A 21955-nucleotide genomic window follows, 5' to 3' on the forward strand; every position below is an offset into this window, starting at 1 on the left:
CTGAATACGATTTATTAGGCATTGGATCCTTTTTTTTTGACCATTTGACCATTTCTGTAGTGACAGGTCAAGGCTGTAGTGATTATCAGGCAGTTGCCATCTCTGAAGCACCCAGGGGAGGTGAGAAAAGTCCTCCTTGTGTGGTCGCTGGAGCAGCAGCACAGAAAAATATCCCTAAAACTAAATGAAGATAAAACTGAAATACTCTTGGCCAGTCCCAATGCCAAAAGAGATAAACTTCCCAATAAACTTGGGAACTTGGCTCCCCTTGTAACATCAGAAGTTGCAAGCTTGGGTGTTATCCTTGATTCAGATTTGAGTTTTAAATCTCACGTTAAGAACGTGGCTGGGGCAGCATTTCTGCACCTAAGACATATTGCAAAGGTATCTCTATTCCTGTCACATAATGATGCTGAAAACAACTAATTCACACCTTTATATTGAGTAGACTAGATTACTGTAATGCACTTTATACTGGCCTTCCAAAGCAATCTATTGACAAACTTCAGCTCATTCAGAGTGCCGGTGCCAGACTTTCAACCAAAACCAGGATGAGAGAGCGTATCAGTCCCATACTACCTACTCTACAATGGTGTCCTATATCTTTTAGAGTTGCGTTTAAAGTACTCTTACTTGTTATTAAAGCTCTTAATTGTCTGGGACCAGAGTACATCATCGTTTTCACTTTATAATCTCCCAGATCTCCCAAACTCGCAGATCTTCTTCCGCCCGCCTTTTAAATTTAGACAATCTCCCTCAAAAGTTAATTGGCAGATCAGCTTTTTTGAACTACACTCCTAAACTGTGGTATTCAGCACCTAAAACTATAAATGATGCAGATTCAGTTGACACTTTTAAGCTTCAGCTCAAAACCTATTTACTTAAACTTGCTTTGAACTAACATCTTTTTTGTCTTTTATTTTTATGTTTATTTTTATGTTTTAAATGTTCTTGTCATGTTTGCACTTTATCCCATTGCTAAGCACTTTGAACTACATCGTCTGTATGAATAGTGCTCTACAAATAGGATTATTCTTATTATTAAATACTGACACAAGAAGATTGAAATGAGAGGGTAATCAGTATTGCCTGCTGGAGCAGCACTGGGCCTAATATAATTATCACTAGTTGGGTGTTTGTGGTGGGGAGTTAGCTCCAGGGGTAGGCTGGCAGTTGGTTTGTCAATCCCTCATACTGCTGTGGCATTTTTACAGCTGTCCCTTTAATGTATTTTCACTCAGAAGCATTCTTGGAAGCTAGGAGAATTGGGCGATGACTGGTTTGTGTGCCACTTCACAATTCAAAACTTCAAGATAGTTTATTGTCATCCTTCAGTATGCGAGTGTAAGGGAGAATGAAATGATTGTTACTCTGGACCCAATGCCACATAAGAAAGCACAATAAACATAAAGAACACAAGAAAAACACAAAAACACACAATAAATACAAATATAAAAGCAATCCTGACCTACATGCGTACACTCAATGGCCAGATTATTAAGTATCCTTGTTCTCCTGCGTATTATTGCAAATATCTAATCAGCTAATTATGTGCAGCAATTTAATGCATAAAAGCATGCAGACATGGTCAAGAGGTTCAGTTGTTGCTCAGACCAAACATCAGAATGGAGAAGCAATGTGATTTCAGTGACCTTGATCAAGGATTGTTGGTATCAGGCAGCTGGTTTGAGTATCTCAGAAACTGCTGATCTCCTGGGATTTTCATGCCCAGCAGTCTCTAGGCTTTAAAGAGAATGGTGCAAAAAAACTAAGAAAAACATTTAGTGAGTGGCAGTTCTGTAGGTGAAAATGCCTTGTGAATGAGAGAGGCCAGACCAGAAAGGCCTGACTGGTTCAAGCTGACAGGAAGGCAATAGTAACTCATGTAAACACACGTTACAACAGTGATTTGCAGAAGAGCATCTCTGAATGCTCATGTCGAACTGTGAAGTGGATGGGCTACAGTAGCAAAAGACCATGGACCAGGTGGTAACTAATATAATGGCCACAGAGTGCACACTGATTGTGTGTTGATAACATGACGCTGGGTACTAATGGTGGGGAGTGGTGCAGTGTGTTAACGGGTGGAGGTATTGATCAGTGTGACTGTTTATGACAGGATGTAGATGGCATGGCTCTGCCTGGGGAATGGATGGGCCTTTGAGCACACTTTTGTCGAACGGAGTAACGGGTTGTTGCTGTTGAGACAGATGTGTGCTGGTGTTCAGCAGATGACCCAGGTGTTCTGACATTTGTAAAAGAGATGGGCTTTATTTCTGATGGTGGAACAGGGCTGGAGTTGATGTCTGTCAGTGTACTTTATGAGATATCTCAATCCTTTAATCTTTTAGCAGAGTAAATCTGTACCGTGTGTCAACATTTTTTGGATGTGTTTGATGGAGATGCTGGAATGATTGTTAATTGAATGTGCACACAAAAAAATGCTGGAGGAGCTCAGTGGGTCAGGTGGCATCTATGGAGGGGAGTGGACAGTCGATGCTTAGGCAGCACACATAAAAGTTGCTGGTAAACGCAGCAGGCCAGGCAGCATCTCTAGAAAGAGATACAGTTGACATTTCGGGCCGAGACCCTTCATTAGGACTAACTGAAAGAAGAGCTAGTAAGAGATTTGAAAGTGGGAGGGGGAGGGGGAGATCCAAAATGATAGGAGAAGACAGGAGGGGAAGGGATGGAGCCAAGAGCTGGACAGGTGATTGGCAAAAGGGATATGAGAGGATCATGGGACAGGAGGCCTAGGGAGAAAGAAAGGGGGAGGGGGGAAACCCAGAGGATGGGCAGTAATGGATGGGGTATGAGGGGGAGGTGGGGCATTAACAGAAGTTAGAGAAGTCAATGTTCATACCATCAGGTTGGTTTGGGGTTGATATCCTTCATATTGGGGCCCGAAAAAAGAGCAGAAGCCAGAATAAAAGGGTTGGGGTAGATGGAGGAGAATGAGCTGGTGGGTGGTAGGTGGATCCAGGTGAGAGGGGAAGGTAGGAAGGTGGGGGAGGTGTGTATGTGGGAAATAATGTAAGAAGTTGTGAGGTGATAGGTGGAAGAGGGAAACAGCTGAAGAAGAAGAAATTGGACAGGAGAGGAGATTAGACCATGGAATAAAGGGAAAGAGGTTTGAGTCTCTAGTTTGTGCTTTAGGAAAGATGTTATTGGAGGCCTGGTCTTTTAAAAGCCCAAATTGAAACACAGTCTCCCTATGAAGGTGGATGCAAAATACCTCATGGGACAGCTTGAAGTTCTGATGCCTGATAGTTACTTTTCAATCAACATCAGATATTCTAGTGACAATAAAGCAAAACTGCAAGTGCTGAAAATCTGAAATTAAAACATAAAAATGTGTTGGAAACACTCAGCAAGTCTGGCAGCAACTGTGAAGAGAGAAGTGTTTAATTATTCAGGGCTGAGATTCTGTCAGAATTGGGGAAGAGAGAGAGCAAAATGGTAGGCTTTAGAGTGTACAAAGATGGAGTAGGGATGGTTTGAAAGAAAGGAATATCTCTAATAGGGTGAGACCAAGTGAGTTGACATACAAATAGATAAATCTTCTCTGTGTAATGTGTTGCTAAATAGCATAGTTATGGGACATTAAATTAAATTTTTAATATATATGTATTTCTTTTTGTAATTTATAGATTTTTATGTATTGTACTGTACTGTTGCCTCAAAACAACAAATTTCACAACATAAGTCAGTGATAATAAATCTGATTCTGATTCTGCTCTTTAGGGCTGACTAAACAAAAATTACTTTTGCTAATCAAAGACTTAAAGCTAGCTGCTTCCTTGCTTTTCCATTTCAAAGAAGACTCACAGACCTGAAATGTTAACCAGTTCTCTTTCCACAGATGCTACCTGGCCTGATGAGTGGCTCCAATACATTTTGTGATAATCTGGTGATTTACACTTGAACATGAACATATTCACGATGAATCAATTTGGGACTAACTGGGAACATGGAAAGTTTTCAACCTTAACTTTGGAACTAACTGCTGCCTGTTTCTCTGTCAACCAGGGACGCCGACCTCTTCCTGTTGGACAGCAAAAAAATTCGAGCATCAGAGGGTGGATGGCTTGTGTTCGACATCACAGCTACCAGCAATCACTGGGTACTGAACCCACAACATAACCTGGGCTTGCAGCTTTGTGTGGAAATAATGGATGGTATGTTATTGGTTGATGGAAACAAATTGTGATCATTATTGAAACTTATCTTGGGTGTGCTCTCTGGGAAGGTGTAGTTACCATTTTATAAAGAGCCTACATTCAACTGCACAGGTTCTGTTGGAGACAGGGGAGAGCATCAAACAGTATCCAGGAAACACTTCAGTGTAACAAATTGTACTGCTTTGTGGTTATGGACAGGAACATTTTTCACACAGCAAAATTTCATGAAATGGTTTCACAAACCAAGTTGAGTACAACTGAGGGGAACAACGTTGGCCACGTCATTTGGTAAACTCCCATCTACTTCTTCAAATAAAGCTGAGGGAGCTATAAAGTCCATTTGAGCTCAGTTTATTCTTTCAACTGAGGGTTAACAGCTTCAAGAAAACAGAATTCTCTGACTCGAGTCTCGGTTTAGTGACCCAGAATCTTTCCAGAATGGATAGAATTAAGAGCGGGAAGGTTATGTTGCAACTGTACAGGGCACTGGTGAGGCTGCACCTGGAGTGCTGTGTGCAGTTCTGGTCTTGCTACTTGATCAAAGATATATTGGCTTGGTGGTAGTGCAGAGGGGTTGCGCCAGGATGATCCCTTGATGTGGGAGTTAGCCTATAAGGAGAGATTGAGGTGCCTGGAACTATATTTGCTGGAATTCAGACGAATGAGAGGGGTTCTGATAGAAATACAGTGGATTCTGGTTAATTGGGCAATATCCAGTGTCCCTGACAACTACAACTGTGAGAAATGCATCCAGCTGCAGCTTCCAACAATCCACGTAAGGAGTTAGAGTTAGAACAGGATGAACTCTTGATCATTCGGGAGGCTGAGGGGTTGATAGATAGAATATATAGAGAGGTAGTTACACGCAAGGTGCAGGACACAGGAAATTGGGTGACAGTCAGGAAGGGGAAAGGGTTAAGGACCCAGTGCAGTATACCCCTGTGGTTATCCACCCTCAACAACAGGTATATCACTTTTGATACTGTTGGGCAAGGGGATGACCTAGTAGAGGAAAGTTATAGTGGTCAGGTCTCTGGCTCTGTAACTCAGAAGGGAAGGGGTAAGAAGAGGCAAACTATGGTGATCAGGATTTGTTAGTTTGGAGAATGGAAAGGAAGTCCTATGGGCAAGAACAAGGTTCCTTGAATGGTGTTACCTTCCATGTGCTAGGGTCTGGGACATCTTGGATTGAGTCCTCAGCAATCTTAAGTGAACAGCCAGAGGTCATGATCTATGTAGGTACCAATTGCATGGGTACAACAAGTGATGAAGTTCTGCATGGGGAGTTCAGGGAGTTAGGTGCTGAGTGAAAGGACTGGACCTCCAGGGTTGTGACCGCTGGATTGCTAGTGAGGGCAGAACTAGGAAGATTAGACAGTTTAACATGTGGCTAAGGAGTTGGTGTAGGAGGGAGGGTGTAAGATTTTTGGATTGGACTCTCTTCCAGGGAAGATAGGACCTGCATAGAAAAGCAAGTTTGCACCTGAAATGGAGCGGGTCTATTATCTTAGTGAGAAGGTTTGTTAATGCTGCATGGTGGGGTTTAAACTAAAGTTGCAGCGGGATGGGAACCAGAGTGCCAGAGCAGTTAGTGACGATGTTGTGGAGGTAGATGTTGGTAAGACCTCAGGCAAAGTCAGGAATCAAAAGGTTGAGCATGGTGCAGCTATTGTCCTGAGCTGTATCGAAGGAAAGCTCTGAGTGAGGGTCTCAGCCCTAAACATTGACTGTACTCCTTTCCATACATGCTGCCTGGCCTGCTGAGTTCCTCCAGCATTTTGTGTGTGTTGCCACATTAATGGGGCTATAGTAGTGTAGGGGTACACTTTGCATCTTGTGATCACAATGCCACTAGTTTCAAAGTAAATATGCAAAAAGATAGGTCTGGTCTGCAGGTTGAGGTACTAAATTGGAGGAAGAACAATGTTGATGGTATCAGAAAGAATCTGGTAAGCATGGATGAGGACAGGCTGTGGACACACATTCTTTTTATCTCTCTCCTTTTTCTCCCTCTGTCCCTCTCACTATACCCCTTGCCCATCCTCTGGGCTTTTTCCCCCCTCCCCCTTTTCTTTCTCCCTTGGCCTCTTGCCCCATGATCCTCTCATATCCCTTTTGCCAATCACCTGTCCAGCTCTTGGCTCCATCCCTCCCTCTCCTGTCATCTCCTATCATTTTGGATCTCCCCCTCCCCCTCCCACTTTCAAATCTCTTACTAGCTCTTCCTTCAGTTAGTCCTGACGAAGAGTCTCGGCCCGAAATGTCAACTGTACCTCTTCCTAGAGATGCTGCCTGGCCTGCTGCGTCCACCAGCAACTTTTATGTGTGTTGCTTGAAATTCCAGCATCTGCAGATTTCCTCGTGTGAGGGGGAGATCTTAAATAACTTTTTTACATCTGTATTTACTGGAGAAATGGGCACAGAGTCTATAGAAGTGAGGAAAAGTGGCATCAACTTCATGGACATTGGATTACAGAGGAGCAGCTGGTCGCTATCCTAAGGCAAATCAGATTGGATAAATCACCAGACAAGATGTTCCCTTGGATCCTACGAGAAGAAGTGTACGAATTGCTAGGGCCCTAGCAGAGATATTTAATTTATCCTTAGCCACAGGAGAGGTATCAGAGGGTTGGAAAATAGTCAATGTTGTGCTGCTGTTTAAAAATGGCTCTAAACATAAATCTGAAAATTATAGGCTGGTGAGTCTGATGTCAGATGTGGGAAAGTTATTGAAAGGTATTCTAAGGGACTGGGTATGTAAGTATTTGGATAGATATCGACTGATTAAGAACAGTCAACATGGCTTTGTGCGTGGTGGATCATGCCTAACCAATCTTATAGCATTTTTTGAGGAAGTTACCAGGAAAGTGGGTGAAGGAAAGCCAGTGGATGTTGTCTAAATGGATTTCAGCAAGGTATTTGACAAGGTCCCACATGGGAGGTTGTTCAAGAATGTTCAGTTTCTCACCATTCAAGATGAGGTAGCAAATTGGATTTGACATTAGCTTTGTTGGAGAAGCCAGAGACTGGTAGTAGATGGTTGCATCTCTGCCTGGCAGTCTGTGACAAGTGGTGTGCCTTAGGGATTGGTGCTGGGTCCTTTGTTGTTTGCCATCTATTATCAATGATCAGCTTGGAGGCTACTCAGATGGAATACAAGGTGTTGCTCCTCCAATCTGAGTGTGGTCTTATCGCTGCCATAGAGGAGGCCATAGACTGACATGTTGGAATGGGAATGGGAAATAGAATTGAATTGGGTGGCCATCTCCAAAGGGATCCCACCACCAAGCGTATCTTTCCTTCCTCCCTACTTTCTGGTTTCCAAAACAGTCACTCCCTACGTGACTTCCTTCTCCATTTGTCCCTCCTCACTGATCTCCCTCTTGGTACCTATCCTTGCAAGTGGAACGAGTGCCACATCTGCCCCTACACCTCCTTCCTCACTACCATTCAGGGCCCCAAACCATCCTTCCAGGTGAGATGACACTTCACCTGTGAGTGTGTTGGGGCCATCCACTGTATCCGGTGCTCCTGGTATGGCCTCCTGTATATCAGTGAGACCTGACATAGATTGGGAGACCGCTTTGCCAAGCACCTACGCTCCATCTGCCAGAAAAACTGGGATCTCCCAGTGGCCACCCATTTCATTTCTACTACCTATTCCCAACCCAACAAGTCAGTCCATGGCTTCCTCTACTGCCACAATGAGGCCACACTCAGGTTGGAGGAGCAACACCTTATATTCTGTCCAGGTAGCCTCCAACCTGATGGGATGAACATCGATTTCTCGAACTTCTAGTAATTGCCCCACCTCCTCTCCTTCACCATTCCCATTCCCATTTCCCTCTCTCTTCTTTTCTCCTGATTTACCCGTCATCTCCCTCTGGTACTCCTCTCTCTTCCCTTTCTTCCACAGTCTCTACCCTCTCCTATCAGATTCCCCCTTCTCCAGTCCTTTATCTCTTTCAGCAATCAACTTCCCAGCTCTTTACTTCCCCCTTCCCCCTCCCAGTTTTACCTATCACCTACCGCCTTATACCTCTTCCTCCCATCCCCCACCCTTGAACTCTGACTTCTCATTTTTTTTTTCAGTCCTGATGAAGGGTCTCGGCCTGAAACATCAATAGTTTACTTTTTCATAGAAGCTGCCTGGCCTGCTGATTTCCTCCAGCATTTTGTGTGTGTTTACTGAGTACAGGATATAGGATGTTATGTTGAAGTTGTATAAAACACTGTTGAGGTTTAATTTGGAGTATTTTCTGCAGTATTATTCACCTTCCTACTGGAAAGATGTAAACAAGGTTGAAAGAGTGCAGAGAAAATTTACAAGGATGGTGCCAGGTCTGGAGGATCTGAGATATATGGGAAGATTGAATAGCTTAGGACTGTATTCCTTAGAATGTAAAAGACTGAGAGGATATTTGATAATCATGAGGGGTAGAGATAGGGTAAATGCAAGCAGGCTTTTTCCACTGAGGTTGGATGAGACTACAAGCAGAGGTCATGGGTTAAGGGTGAAAGGTGAAAAGTTTAAGGGGAACATGAGGGGAAACTTCTTCGCTTGGAGAGTTAGGAGAGTGGAATTAGCTGCCATCACAAGTGGTGCATGTGAGCTCGATTTAAATGTTTAAGCGAAGTTTGGATAGGTACATGGATGATAGGGTTATGGAGGGCTATGGTCTCAGTGCAGGTTGATTGGAATTGGCAGCTTAAATGGTTTCAGCATAAACCGAAGGCCCTGTTTAGAAACATAGAAAATAGGTGCAGGAGTAGGCCATTCTGTGCTGTACTTCTATGACAGCAGGACCAGCACATTTTGGCCCAATTAAATGGCTGCCCCAATTAGCTGAAGATCCATAGACATAGTTAAAAAGATATAAAACAGGCAAAATGAGTGTAGTGCTATAAAACTGTGTATTAGTTCCTAAGATATCGATGGAGGAATTCATCCATAGTGCACAATGAACAAAATCAGCACAGAAACCTAGTGCAGGTATTGGACTGCCTTCACACAATACTATCGATAATTGCATCCTTCAAATCTTAATCTTTATTGTAACATTCAAAATTAATTGATTTTTGAACACAGCACATGTAACTGATGCTATTTAAAAACTGCTTGCTCTATGCACGGTGTAGCATCTGACAGCCACACTAGTGTGCGTGATTAACACTAGCTACAACTCCTTTGGCAAGCGTCCCATATAAACAAACTTGTTTTTGTTCCTTAAGAGTTGACCCAAATAAGCGGCAACCTGATTAACTGATAACCCAATTAACGGGAATCTACTGTCTATAGAATTATGAAAGGAATAGATAAGGTAGAGGTAGGAAAGTTGTTTCCACTGGTGAGACAAGAACTAAGGGATAGTCCTAAGGATCAGAGAAATAGATGAGAACGGAGATGAGGGGCAACTGCTTTTCCCAGAGTGTAGTGAATCTGAAGAATTCTCTGCCCAGGGAAGCAGGAGAGGCTAGCTCATTAGACATATTTAATGCACAGTTGAAGGACAGAGCAGACTCATTGGGTCAGGTAGCTCATGTGCTCTGATGACAGCCTTTCCTTTTGATTCAGAGACTGGAGCGGAAGGTATTGCAAGGGTTCAAGATATTCAAAGGTTCAAAGGTTCATTTATTATCAAAGCAAGTATCCATATCCAAATTTGTCTTCTCCAGATAGCCATGAAATAAAGAAAAGAAGAGGAAATTCATTCAGAGAGAAACATCAAACCTACCCTGCACAAAAAAGAATGGCATCCCAATCATCAAGCCCCCCTCTGCCCCCTCCATACATAACAGAATAGGAACAACGACACTCAAAAATACAACCCCTACCCTGAACAAAAAAACAAACAGAACACAACAGAACATCAACCTACAAATACCTTCCCCTCACACAACAAAATGGAAAAGAAACGGGCAATAAAAAGCATAGAATATAAAAACTATTAGTCTGAAAAAGTCCTCAGACCTTAAATGCAATAGTCTAATCCATAAACGCAGAACCACAATACCATATCACTGACATTCATCAAAAGAAAATATAATGGTAATGCAGTGGGTTGGATTTGCTGGTATATTGTTACTTTGCACCAAATTTACCTGATCAAATGCTGACCATCTATCCTGATGTGTCCAGGATACCAGTGGTGAGGCTTTGAGCAGTGTCACCATATTGGGCAGCTCAGAAGAAAAACTTTGTCTCCCTAACAATTTTGACAGCTAGCAAAGCCCTGTCCCCAGCTTTGTCACCTGTCTGTCAAATCAGGACATTTAAACATTTCTGATTATCTCTGACTTTTGGAATACTTCGTATTTTTATTTATTTAAAATTTAAGTTAAAAAAACTATTTACAGCGACTAATAATAAAATAAGGGATTAAAAAAGTAGAAACATTTAAATAAAATTGAAGGAAGTTCAATTAAAATCTTAAATAAAAAAAAACAGAAAATACATGCCTTCTGTCTCCATTTCTTTCCAGCAGTTAGACATTGAAATAAATGTTGCTGGGCCAATCCTGGCAGCAAGTCAGACATCTAGTTCCCCAGTATAAATGTTGAGGACCTCTGCAAGATGGAGCTTTATTGCTAGACTCCGCAGGGAGACTATCAGCAGAGCACTCTGAGACCTATGGCAATATCTGATGCTAAGCTCAGGACTTGTGCCTTCCATTGCACATGCGTTAGTTCAAAGTGCAACAAAGTTCAAAGTAAATTTATTATCAAAGTACATACATGTCGCCATATACAACCCCAAGATTTGTTTTCATCCAGGCATTCACAGTAAATACAAAGAAACAAACAAAAACACAAGCAAAATAATAATGATAATAAATAAGCAATAAATATTGAGAACATGAGATGTAGAGTCTATAGGTTGAAAGAACATTTTAGTGTAGGGGGTAAGTGAAGTTATCCCCTTTGATTCGAGAGCCTGATGGTTGAAGGGTAATAACTGTTCCTGAGACCTGAGGCTCCTGTACCTCCTTCCAGATGGCAGCAACCAGAAGGGAGTATGGGCTGGATGGTGGTGCTCTCTGGTGATAGGTGCTGCTTTCCTGTGAGAGTGCTCTATGTAGATGTACTCAATGGTGGGGAGGGCTTTACCTGTGATAGACTGGGCTGTATGGCTGTATCCTCTACTTTTTATAGACTTTATCATTCAAGAGCATTGGTGTCATTCAAGACCATTTACGCAGGTAAATTGCTGCAGTGCCAGGATTTACCAACAAAGCAGGGTCACCAAAATTCCCTAGTCACCCTAAAGTTCTTATCAGCAGGGTATTCCAACACTTGGGATGTATCTCAATACATTTGATCAGTAAAAACTCCGTAAAATCTCCTTTATCTTAATCCAATACAGATATAACTCAGGGTATCTAGTCTATATAAAAGGCTCTGGAGGATTAATTATGTTTCAGGAAATGCACAATGGATGTTTCTCAAATGCAATTGACAAAAATGCAGAATGAAGTGTAACAGCTACAGAAAGTGCAGTGCATGGACAGGAAGGTTTTAGATCCTAATGAGGTCAAGAAAACTTACAAGGCTGTTGCCAGGACTTGAATTATAGAGAGAGATTGAAAGCAACACAGGAGAATTAAGGAGATTTGACAAAGGTATACAAAATTATGAGGGGTATAGATATGGTAAATGCAAATAGGTATTTTCCACTGAAATTAGGTGAGATTAGAACTAGAGGTCATGGGTTAAGGATAAAAGGTGAAATATTTAAGGGAACCTGAGGGGGGACTTCTTCACTCAGAGCTTGGTGAAATGAGCTTCTGGCAGAATCGGTGGATGTGGATTTGATTTCAACATTTAAGAGAAGTTTGGATAAGTACGTGGATGGAAGGGAGAGTGGGGGCTATTGTCCAGATGTGGGTCAATGAGACTAGGCAGAATAAAAGTTCAGCAGTCCTGTTGCTGTGCTGTAGTGCTATATCACTCAATGACTCTTACAGTTAAGAGGGGCCCAAACTTAAACTGGAATCACCAAGGCAGAGAAGGCTATAGCCCAAGTACTGGTAAAACTGGACTAGTATTGATTGGTACTTGATGGTTGTCAGTTGGCCAAAGGGCTTGCTTTGGTGCATAACCTTTTGACTCTATGCACTGTTAGGCTAAGCCACAATAAAGTCAGTGTTGGAATGGGAAACAGAAATTTTGGCATAATCGAGTTCTTATTAGGCTCAACCATTCCCCAAACTTTCCCTGAGTTCCCTAGGCACCATTTCCTTCTTCTTTAGCCTTTTACCTTTTCCACCTATCACCTTTCAGTTTCTCACATTATCCCCTGACCGTGGTGGGAAATAGAAACAGGGACAGCACCCAGACAAACATCACACCATGGACCTCAGAGACTGCCATCTAGAAGAACACTTTGTGTGCTTGGAACTGAATGCTGAATTTTCGGAAAGCCTTTGGAAGATCGCAGACTTTCCCCTTCGCATTCACTGATTGGACTTCAGATAAAATTCCGTTAACATAGCACCGAGGAATGTTACTCTTCGCAAATTGGATTCCTGGGCCATTACACCCTGCTATTTTTACTTTTAGTTGCTAGTTATGTTCTTCATGTAGTTGGTGATTCAGTCCTTCCTACTACATCTGGTTCTGCTTTGTAAATTATTTCCTTCAGTGTTGTTTTGGATGCTATACACACTGCTGTGTCCTCTTTTAATTTTTTTTAGTAATAGCTGCTCTGGTTTATTTCTGTCACTTGGTTTAAACACATGTTCTGAAACATTGTCTCTTGATTACACAATTATGTTGCCCCTTTTCCAGTCCTTGCTTGGTCTTTTCTTCTTTCAGCCTTCTCTTTCTATGGGTAACTGTAAATAGGTCCTTTCTTCTATCTTAAGAGTTCAATGTAGTGGGGTCACATTGTCCACAATGTCCATCTGCAGACCTGGAACTGATCTCTGCCAATGTTAGCATGATGACTGGGTTAGACTGTGGAGAACATTCTAACGGGTTGCATCACCGACTGGTATGGAAGGGCCACTGCACATGATCGGAAAGAACTGCAAGAGATGTAGAATCAGTCAGCTCCATTGTGGGCTCTAGCCTCCCTACCATCAAGGACATCTTCAAAAGATGATGCTTCAGGAAAGTGGCATCCTTCATTAAGGACCTCCAGCATCTGGGGCATGCCTTCTTCTCATTAAAACCATCAGGGACAGGAGGCACTCAAGGTTTAGGAACAGTTTTTTCCTCTCTGCCATCAGATTTCTGAACAGTCCATGAACCCATGAACACTAGCTCACTGTTTTTGCTTTCTTTTTGCACTGCTTGTTTAGTTCATATATATCTATTTCTTATTATAATTTATAGTATACCTTAAGTAATGCTGCCACAAAACAACAAATTTCATGACATATGTTAGTGATAATAAACCTGATTCTGAGACATAATGCAGGAGGTTGAGTTAAATACTTCAATGGAAACACATGCTGTGTTGTGAGATTTGAGCTCAGATCTTTTTCCAATACCCACTGCCAAGTCTATGGCTGAGTGCCCGCTTCCCATGATATACGCACTTACTTTGCCAAGATGTTCTAGAGTAGCAGATTCAGGAACAGTTACCATTCGGTTCTTGAACTGACCTGCAGAACTCTAATCCTACCTCAGCAACAGAACAGTACAGACCAACTCTTGGTCTATCAGGGACTAGTTCTGATTCTGTTTCTCATATCTGTCCTGATTAATAAGTCACTGTTACAGAGTCTAGAAGAAAAGTATGAGAGTTAGCAGTAGATGGGCAGAATCAGTGATATCGCCGAGATGGTGATAAATTGCCCCAGTGTTGGTGTGAGATAGATATTCTGAAGCTCAGCAGTGGACCAAGTGAGGCCAAGATTTGAACCATCTGGTTCAGGATCAGCCCTGGGGAGAAAGGCCAAGTTTATAACAAGGGAGCATGGTGTGACATGGAGCTGGTCTGTCAAGGAGACCAAAGATAAAACAAAAAGCACATCTTTAATTCTACTGCCGCTAAAGAAAGCAGAAGTTCCACACCACCAGGTTCACCCTTAACCTATGACATCTAGTTCTGGTCTCACCAAACCTCAGTGGAAGAAGCTTGCATTTACCCCTCATAATTTTGTATATCTCTGTCAAATACCTCATTCTTCTATGCTTCAGGGAATAAAATCCTATTCTATTTAACCTTTCTGTGTAACTCAGGTCCTCAAACCCAGCAATATCCTTGTGAATGGGGGATTGATGATGGAGGAGTTTGATCATAAAGTCATCAGGAGATGCAGAACAGAAGCAGACCCTTTGCCCATCTACCCAGCGCCAATTGTCAACCATCTATTTAAACTACAATAATTCCATTTTAATCACCCCTCATCCTCATGAGTTCCACCCAGATTCTCACCCTCACTGACACAATGGGGAAAGCTTACAGTGGCCAATTAACTAACTAACTCACACATCTTCGAGATGTGTGTAGGAATTGTAGTGTCCTGGATGAAAGCCACATGATCACAGGGAGAGCATACAAACTCCACACAGACAGCACTGAAGTTATGGACTGAACCAATTCACATGAACATGAAGTGAATGGAGGGATATGGACCTATGTGCAGGTGGGTGAGATTAGATCTATTCAGCATCATGGTCAGTGCAGACATGGTGAACTGAAGGGCCTATTCCTATGCTGTACTGGTCTCCAGTGGGACCACATCTCACCTCCCACCATCAGGCTATTCTATTACGGATCTGATCATGGTGGAGGATTGGAAGCTGCTACCATGGTGATGGGGGTCGATGGGGTGGGATAGAGAGCAACAGGTGCAGTCATTCTATACAAGATGTTAAGAGCAGATGATAAGGTGTACAAATAATAAAAGGAACAGAAATTGGTCAGCTTGGGGTTTGGTGAACATAAGTGTTAGCAAAGGTCTCATCACATCCCATTCCAAGTCTCCAAAACGATGGACCTCCTGAATCTCCAGGTATAAGCCTAAAATGGAGATAAAAAGAAAAGCATCATTAAAACTGAGAGACTTGCCTCCAGCGAACCAGCTGGCAAGCTGGCTGGAGACTTTCGGTCCAAACTGGACATGGCTAGTTATAGGACTGATCTGTGTTTGAGTCTTCTTTTAATATTTTAAGGCTCAAGATTTACCAGGATGCTATCTGGATTAGACAGCATGTCTTATAAGGATAGGTTGAGTGAGATAGAACTTTTCTCGTAAGAGCAAAGGAGGATGAGAGGTGACTTGACGGAGGTGTACAAGGTGATAAAAGGCACAGATTGTGTGGGCAGCCAGAGTCCTTTTCCGAAGGCAGAAATGGATAATACGAGAGGGCATGATTTTAAAGTGTTTGGAGGGAAGTGTAGGGGACATGTCAGAGTTAGGAGTTTTACACAGAAAGTGGTGAGTGTGTGGAACATGCTGACAGGAGTGGTGGTAGAGGCAGGTACATTGGGGACGTTTAAGTGACTCATAGAAAGGCAGATGGTTGAAAGAAAAAGAAAAATGTGGGAGGAAATGGTTAGATTAATTTTAGAAAAAGTTAAATGATTGTCACGACACTGTGAGCCAAAGGGCCTGTACTGTGCTGTACTATGTTCTATGTAAGACTACCCTGATCTTACACATTGTCCCACAAGGGGATATCAGGACACAAAATACAAACGTTTTAAAAGGATTGCACTGAAAAATGACTGATGATGTTCTTGCTAATGATACCAAAATATTTCCTCGGAACTGTTGTATTTAATCTAAGGCTATTTTAATGATTTAAACACCAAGGCTAAAGCAACAGCAGTAAGTATCCTACAGTGAAACAAGTAATTGTAAGGTGGTATCATACACCACAGCTTTGAGCTGTGTGCACTGCTTTTGAATTAGGAGTTCTCATTAATGCAGGAGCTAAATTTGATTTAAAGATTCGTGACATATTCCCAATTGTGACAGGTTGACCTTTTAACCTTAGCCCTGGGGTCAAATCACAGCAGAGGCTGATCTTTGATTCTGGTGATCACAGCATCATTGGAATTGGTTTAGTATTGTCACATGTACCAAAATACATTGAAGGACTTGTCTTGCGCACTATTCTCACAGATCAATTCTTTACTCAGTGTATTGAGGTAAAGCAGGGCAAAACAATAACAGAATGCAGGATAAAGTGTAACAGCTACAGAGAAAGTGCAGTGCAGGTAAACAATAAAGAGCAACATCATAATGAGGTATTTTATTTTATTTAGCGATACAGCACGGTAACAGGCCATGATGGTCCAACGAACTTCCATCAAAACTACACATGGCTCGATCTAGGGCGGAACTGAGTTTCAGACATTTTACATTTTTAACCGCTAAGTTGCAGGAGGCAGTTGCCTTGGAGAAGGCAGGGAAATGGGCAGCCAGTGCAGAGTACCTTGTGGTCGTTCCCTTCAATATTAAGTATACTTGCTTTAGATACTGCTGGGTGTGGGGGGTGGTGGGGGGAAATGACCTACTGGGGGATGGTGGGGGGTCACAGCCACTGGGTCTCTGGCACTGAGTCTGGTGCTGTGGCTCAGAAAGGAAGGAGGAGAAGAGTACTGCAATACTGATAGGGAATTTCATAGTTCGAGGAGTAGATACGAGATTCTGTGGACGTGAAAGACACACTTGGATGGTATGTTGCCTTCCAGGTGCCAAGGTCAGGGATGCCTTGGATCAGGTTCACCACATTTTAAAAAGGGAGGGTGAGCAGCCAGACTTCTGGGCACATGCTTGTACTGATGACAGAGGTAGGAAAAGGGAGGAAGTCCCAAAGAGAGAATTTAGGGACTTAGGTAGAAAGCTGAAAAGCAGGACCCCCAGGGTAGTGAACTTTGGATTGCTGGCTGTACCATGCACCAGGGAGGATAAGAATAGGATGATTTGGCAGATGAATGTGTGGCTGAGGAGCTAGTGCATGGGATAGGACTTCAGATTTCTGCACCATTGGGATCTCTTCTGGGGGAAGATACTGTATGACCCGCACAAAAGAGACGGGTTATACCTGAACACGAGAGGAACCAATAGCTGTTGGGGAGGGTTTAAACTAATTTGGCAGGGGGATGGGAACCGGAGAGGTAGGACTGAGGATCGAGCAGTCGGTTTACAAACAGAGGCAATGTGTAGTGAGGCTGTCAGGAAGGGCAGGCAGATGATAGGGTAAAATTGCAGACAGTGAGATGAGTTGCAGTGTAACATGGGGACAGGTTTGAAAAGTGCAGTATACAGAAATACGGTAGATGATTTTATGGTACAGTTAGACATTGACAGGTATGGCGATGAGGGTAGCACTGAGTCATGGTTGGAAGATTATAGTTGGGACCTTGTATTGAAAGGACAGGAGGGTAGGCAGAGGGGATGGCATAGCTCTGATGGTAAAAAATGATATCAAATCCTTAGAAAGAGATGACATAGGAAGATGTAGAATCCTTGTGGGTAGGGTTAAGAAAGTGCAACAATAAAAAGATTGTGATGGGAGCGATATAGAGGCCACCGAACAGTAGCCAGGATATGGGGTACAAATTACAACATGTCTAGAAGACAATGTTAGGATAGTCATGGGGGATTTCAGTATGCAGTAAGACTGGAAAAATCAGGTTGGTACTGGATCACAAGTGAGAAGATTTGTAGAATGCCTTCGAGCTAGCTTTTTAAAGCAGCTCGTGGTTGAGCCTACTAGGGCAGAGGCTATTCAGGATTGGGTGTCGTGAAATGAACCAGATTTGATTAGGGAGCTTAAGGTAAAGTACCCTTTACGAAGCAGTGTACTCGTGTAGGATTTCTTAAAGGTTAACTTGTGGGTTTTAGTCGGTGGTAAGGAAGGCAAAAGCAATGTTAACATTCATTTCGCGAGGATTAAAATATAAAAACAAGAATGTAATGCCGTGGCTTTATAAGGCACTGGCGAGGCCTCACTTGGAGTACTGTGAGCAGTTTTGGGCCCCATAGATCCAAGGATCTCACCTGGTCCCTGAAATCCTCCATCCTGATAAAAAAAAAGGTGCAACAGCACCTTTATTTCCCGCGGAGCATGAAGAAAGTTCACCTCTGTCCCAGGATACTGACAGACTTTTACCGCTGTACCACTGAGAGCATACTCACCAACTGCATCTCAGTGTGGTGTGGCAATTGTCCTGTATCGGACCGCAAAGCACTCCAGCATGTGGTGAAAACTGCCCAGCGGATTATCGGCACCCAATTGCCCACCATTGAGAACTTCTACCATAAACGCTGCCTGGGCAGGGCGAAAAGCATTATCAAGGATGCATCTCACCCTAACCATGGACTTTTTACTCTCCTCCCATCCGGTAGGCGCTACAGGAGCCTCCGCTCCTGCACCAGCAGGCACAGGAAGAGCTTCTTCCCTGAGGTTATGACCCTGCTGAACCTCACATCACAGTGCTAAGCAGTATTGCACCCATATTGTACAAGGGTAGAGTGGTAACTAGCAAATGACCTCAGCTCCAAATCTGCTCCACCTTGTTTCAGAACAGGAAGCAATGTTAGCTCAGTAGCAGAGCAGAAAAGCTGACCACACTTTGGAGTTGAATAGAGTTTCATTTGGCTGGAGTTTAAACTCTGCACCTAAACCAGATGAAGGGAAGAATGTCCACTATACTTGTATTTATGCAGCTCTGAAACTAACTTTTCAGTCTTTATCTCAAATTAGGGGTAAAAAAAAATCTCCAAAATGTTAAAAGTCAAATTTTTTGCTGTTTTGCATGTAGACAGAGATTCATTGAAAAACTTGCAGCAGCATCTCAGGCACATAGCATCAGATAAGCTGCACTCACAAGAAAAATTATCAACCAAACGTGAATTATACACAATTCTTTCAAGAAAGCATGCAACTAGAACAAAAGGAAAATAAAAGGCCATTTTAGTGCAAAGTGAGCAAAATGCAGTGGTTGGGGTTTTATTTCAAGATACAACACGGTAAGGAGCTCTTCAGCCCACGAACCCATACCAACCAATTAACCTACTAAATCGCACGTCTTTGGTTGGTTCAACAACCAAATGGCTAAAGCTGATCTTGAACCTGGTGGTGTGGAATGTCGGGGTTTTGTACCTTCTGCCTGATGGTAGTTGCAAGAAATGGCATGGACTAGACAGTGAGGACCTTTTGGTGAAATCACTGTGGTGGGAATCTAAAACTAGGGGACCTAATTTTAAGGTAAGAGGAGAAGGACTTAAAGGGTACCTGTTGGACAAGTTGTTCAGTTTGAGGGAGGTGGATAGATGGAACAACCTGCCAGAGAAAGTATTAGTGGTGGATACAATTACAACATTTATTTATTTATTTATTTAGTGACAAAGCACATTACAGGCCCTTCTGTTCCAATGAGCTGTGACCCACCTATTTAACACGAGCCTAATCACAGGAAAATGGACTATGACCAACTGTCTTACTAATCGGTACGACTTTGGACCATGGGAGGAACCCGGAGCACCCAGAGGAAACCCCCGCATTTACGGGCAGGACATACAAGGTCCTTACAGATGGCGTGAGAATTGGGATGTTATGTTGAAGATGTACAAGACATTGGTGAAGCCTAATTTGGAGTATTGTTTGTACTTTTGGCCACCTACTGTAACTATAGGAAAGATGTCAATAGGATTAAAAGAGCGCAGAGAAAATTTACAAAGATTTTGCCAGGAATTGAGGACCTGCGTTATAAGGAAAAGTTGAATAGGTTGAGACTTTAATCCCTAGAGTGTAGAAGAATAAGGGAAGATTTGATAGAGGTATACAAAATTATAAATGCAAGCAGGCTTTTTCCACTGAGGTTGGGTGAGACTGAAACAAGAGGCCCTGGGTTCAGGGTGAAAGGTAAAATGTTTAAGGGGACGATGTGGAGGAATTTCTTCACTCAGAGGTTGGTGAGGGTGTGAAACAAGCTGCCAGAGGAAGTGATGGATGCAGGTTCAATTTGAACATGTAAGAAAATTTTGGATGGGACGGCTTTGGAGGGCTATGGTCCCCATGCAGGTCGATGGGACTGGACAGATTAATTGTTCAGCATGGACGAGATGGGCTGAAAGTCTAATTTCTGTGAAGTGGTGTTCTATGATTCTAATTGAATTCTGAACTCCGACTGGCTGAGGTGTAATAGCACCACACTAACCACTGTGCTAGAGTGGCACCCTTTTAGGAGGCATCTGGGAGGATTGGAAAAAATTTGGAGGGGTATGGGCCAAAAGCGGGCAGATGGGACTAGCTCAGGTCGGCATGGATGAGGCAGGCCAAAGGGTGTGCTTCTCTCTGATTCCGTCCTACATAAATCTTGTTTCCGCCTGGGTCACTCATATAAATCAGCCTGGCTCTTCACCCTTGCCTGCAGTCTGATTCCCTGTAGAAGATGTGGATGGATGATGCCTGAAGCCAGGTTCTGATTCAGATTCAAATCCATTTATCTATCACACGTACATCAAAACATGCAGCAAAATGCATCATTTGTGTTAATAACCAGCACAACTCAAGGACGTGCTGGGGGAAGCCCGCAATTGTCACCACACATCTGGCACCAAGGCAGCATGTCCACAATGATCAGCAGAGCAAAACTAGCAACAACATCAACAGCAACAAAACTAGCCCCTTTCTTCCCTCCCAAACACACACCCACTCAAACATACAGACAGGCCTGCAACCCCAGGACAGGCCACCTCCGGGCCTTCAACTTTGAGTCCCCAGTCTGGACTCACGGATCGGCAGAGACTGGCCTCTGACTTCCAGACATGCTGACCCAGGGGCTTTGACCATAAGGTCTTCCACTTGACATCTAAAAAGATGTTCAACCATTCACTGCTTGTGTGCGTGCACCATTTACTATGTGTAAAGCTTGTAAAACAATAGTAGGCAAAGGCCAGGTTAGCCCCATTAGCTGAGGTTTCATGGAAATAGTTAATGAGCATAACAAAGACAAACTATCATTTAACTAAGTAACAAATTGTGAATTTAAATGAACTACAGAAGAAATTAGAACGCTACCAATGTTATAAAAATGTGTATTAGTTCCTGATAGTTATCGATGGAAGATTTCATTGCTGCTGAACAAAATCAGCACAGATACCTAGGGCAGATAATGTGTCTTCATTCCCTTCCTGCATCAAGTCAAAATAAAAAACAAAATTATCAAAAATCACTGCTTTTTGAATTGGCATCCGTCAGCCCAGATGGATAACATAACACAAGTACACGCAACTGAAGCTATTTAAAAACTATTTGTTCTGTATTGTCTTAGGCTGTTTCTGGCATCCCCAAGCCTGAATACTTGAACCCACAGTGAGCAAAACAGTTCTGAATTGTCTTACTGTTTATCTCTTGCCAAGTGTTACCGACAAAAATCACTGCTTTTTGATCATAAACACAAGCAATTAATGCCATTTAAAAACTGTTTGCTCTAAGCGTGGTGCAGTGTCCAATGGCCGCACAAGTGAACGTGATTGATGCTAGTTAGAAATAGTTCGGCAACAGTCCTCTGTCCCAATTAAGTGGCATAGTGCCTCAAATAAATGAAGGGAATCCTGGCTATTTTCTCGATTGTTGTTTTTCTTTTAGCGTTATCCCAAATAAGCGGCTGCCTGATTAACCGATGGCCCAACTAATCAGAATCCACTGCGTGTATATAGGTTCCTTAAGGTAGTCAAAGCTGAGGGATATAGTAAGGATAGACTCACACTACTTTTTAAATGCTCCCAATGGTGTGTACCTCAAATAGCCTCTGACAACTAAGTCCAGCTCCTGACCTTCGCATGTAGCTTAGTTACTAAGCC

At 42.8% G+C, this 21955-nt stretch overlaps 1 protein-coding gene across 2 annotated transcripts in view; it reads left to right on the plus strand.

The window, feature by feature from the left end:
- bmp5 (bone morphogenetic protein 5) overlaps positions 1 to 21955 on the plus strand; it is a 148615-nt gene that overhangs the window by 101880 nt on the left and 24780 nt on the right. For both annotated transcript variants that reach the window (XM_072251092.1, XM_072251093.1), the window contains one exon: positions 4030 to 4178. In XM_072251092.1, coding sequence (XP_072107193.1) covers positions 4030 to 4178 — 149 coding nt within the window. The remainder of the gene's footprint in view (positions 1 to 4029; positions 4179 to 21955) is intronic.

Source organism: Mobula birostris, chromosome 2, assembly GCF_030028105.1.
Source record: "Mobula birostris isolate sMobBir1 chromosome 2, sMobBir1.hap1, whole genome shotgun sequence".
NCBI lineage: Eukaryota > Metazoa > Chordata > Chondrichthyes > Myliobatiformes > Myliobatidae > Mobula > Mobula birostris.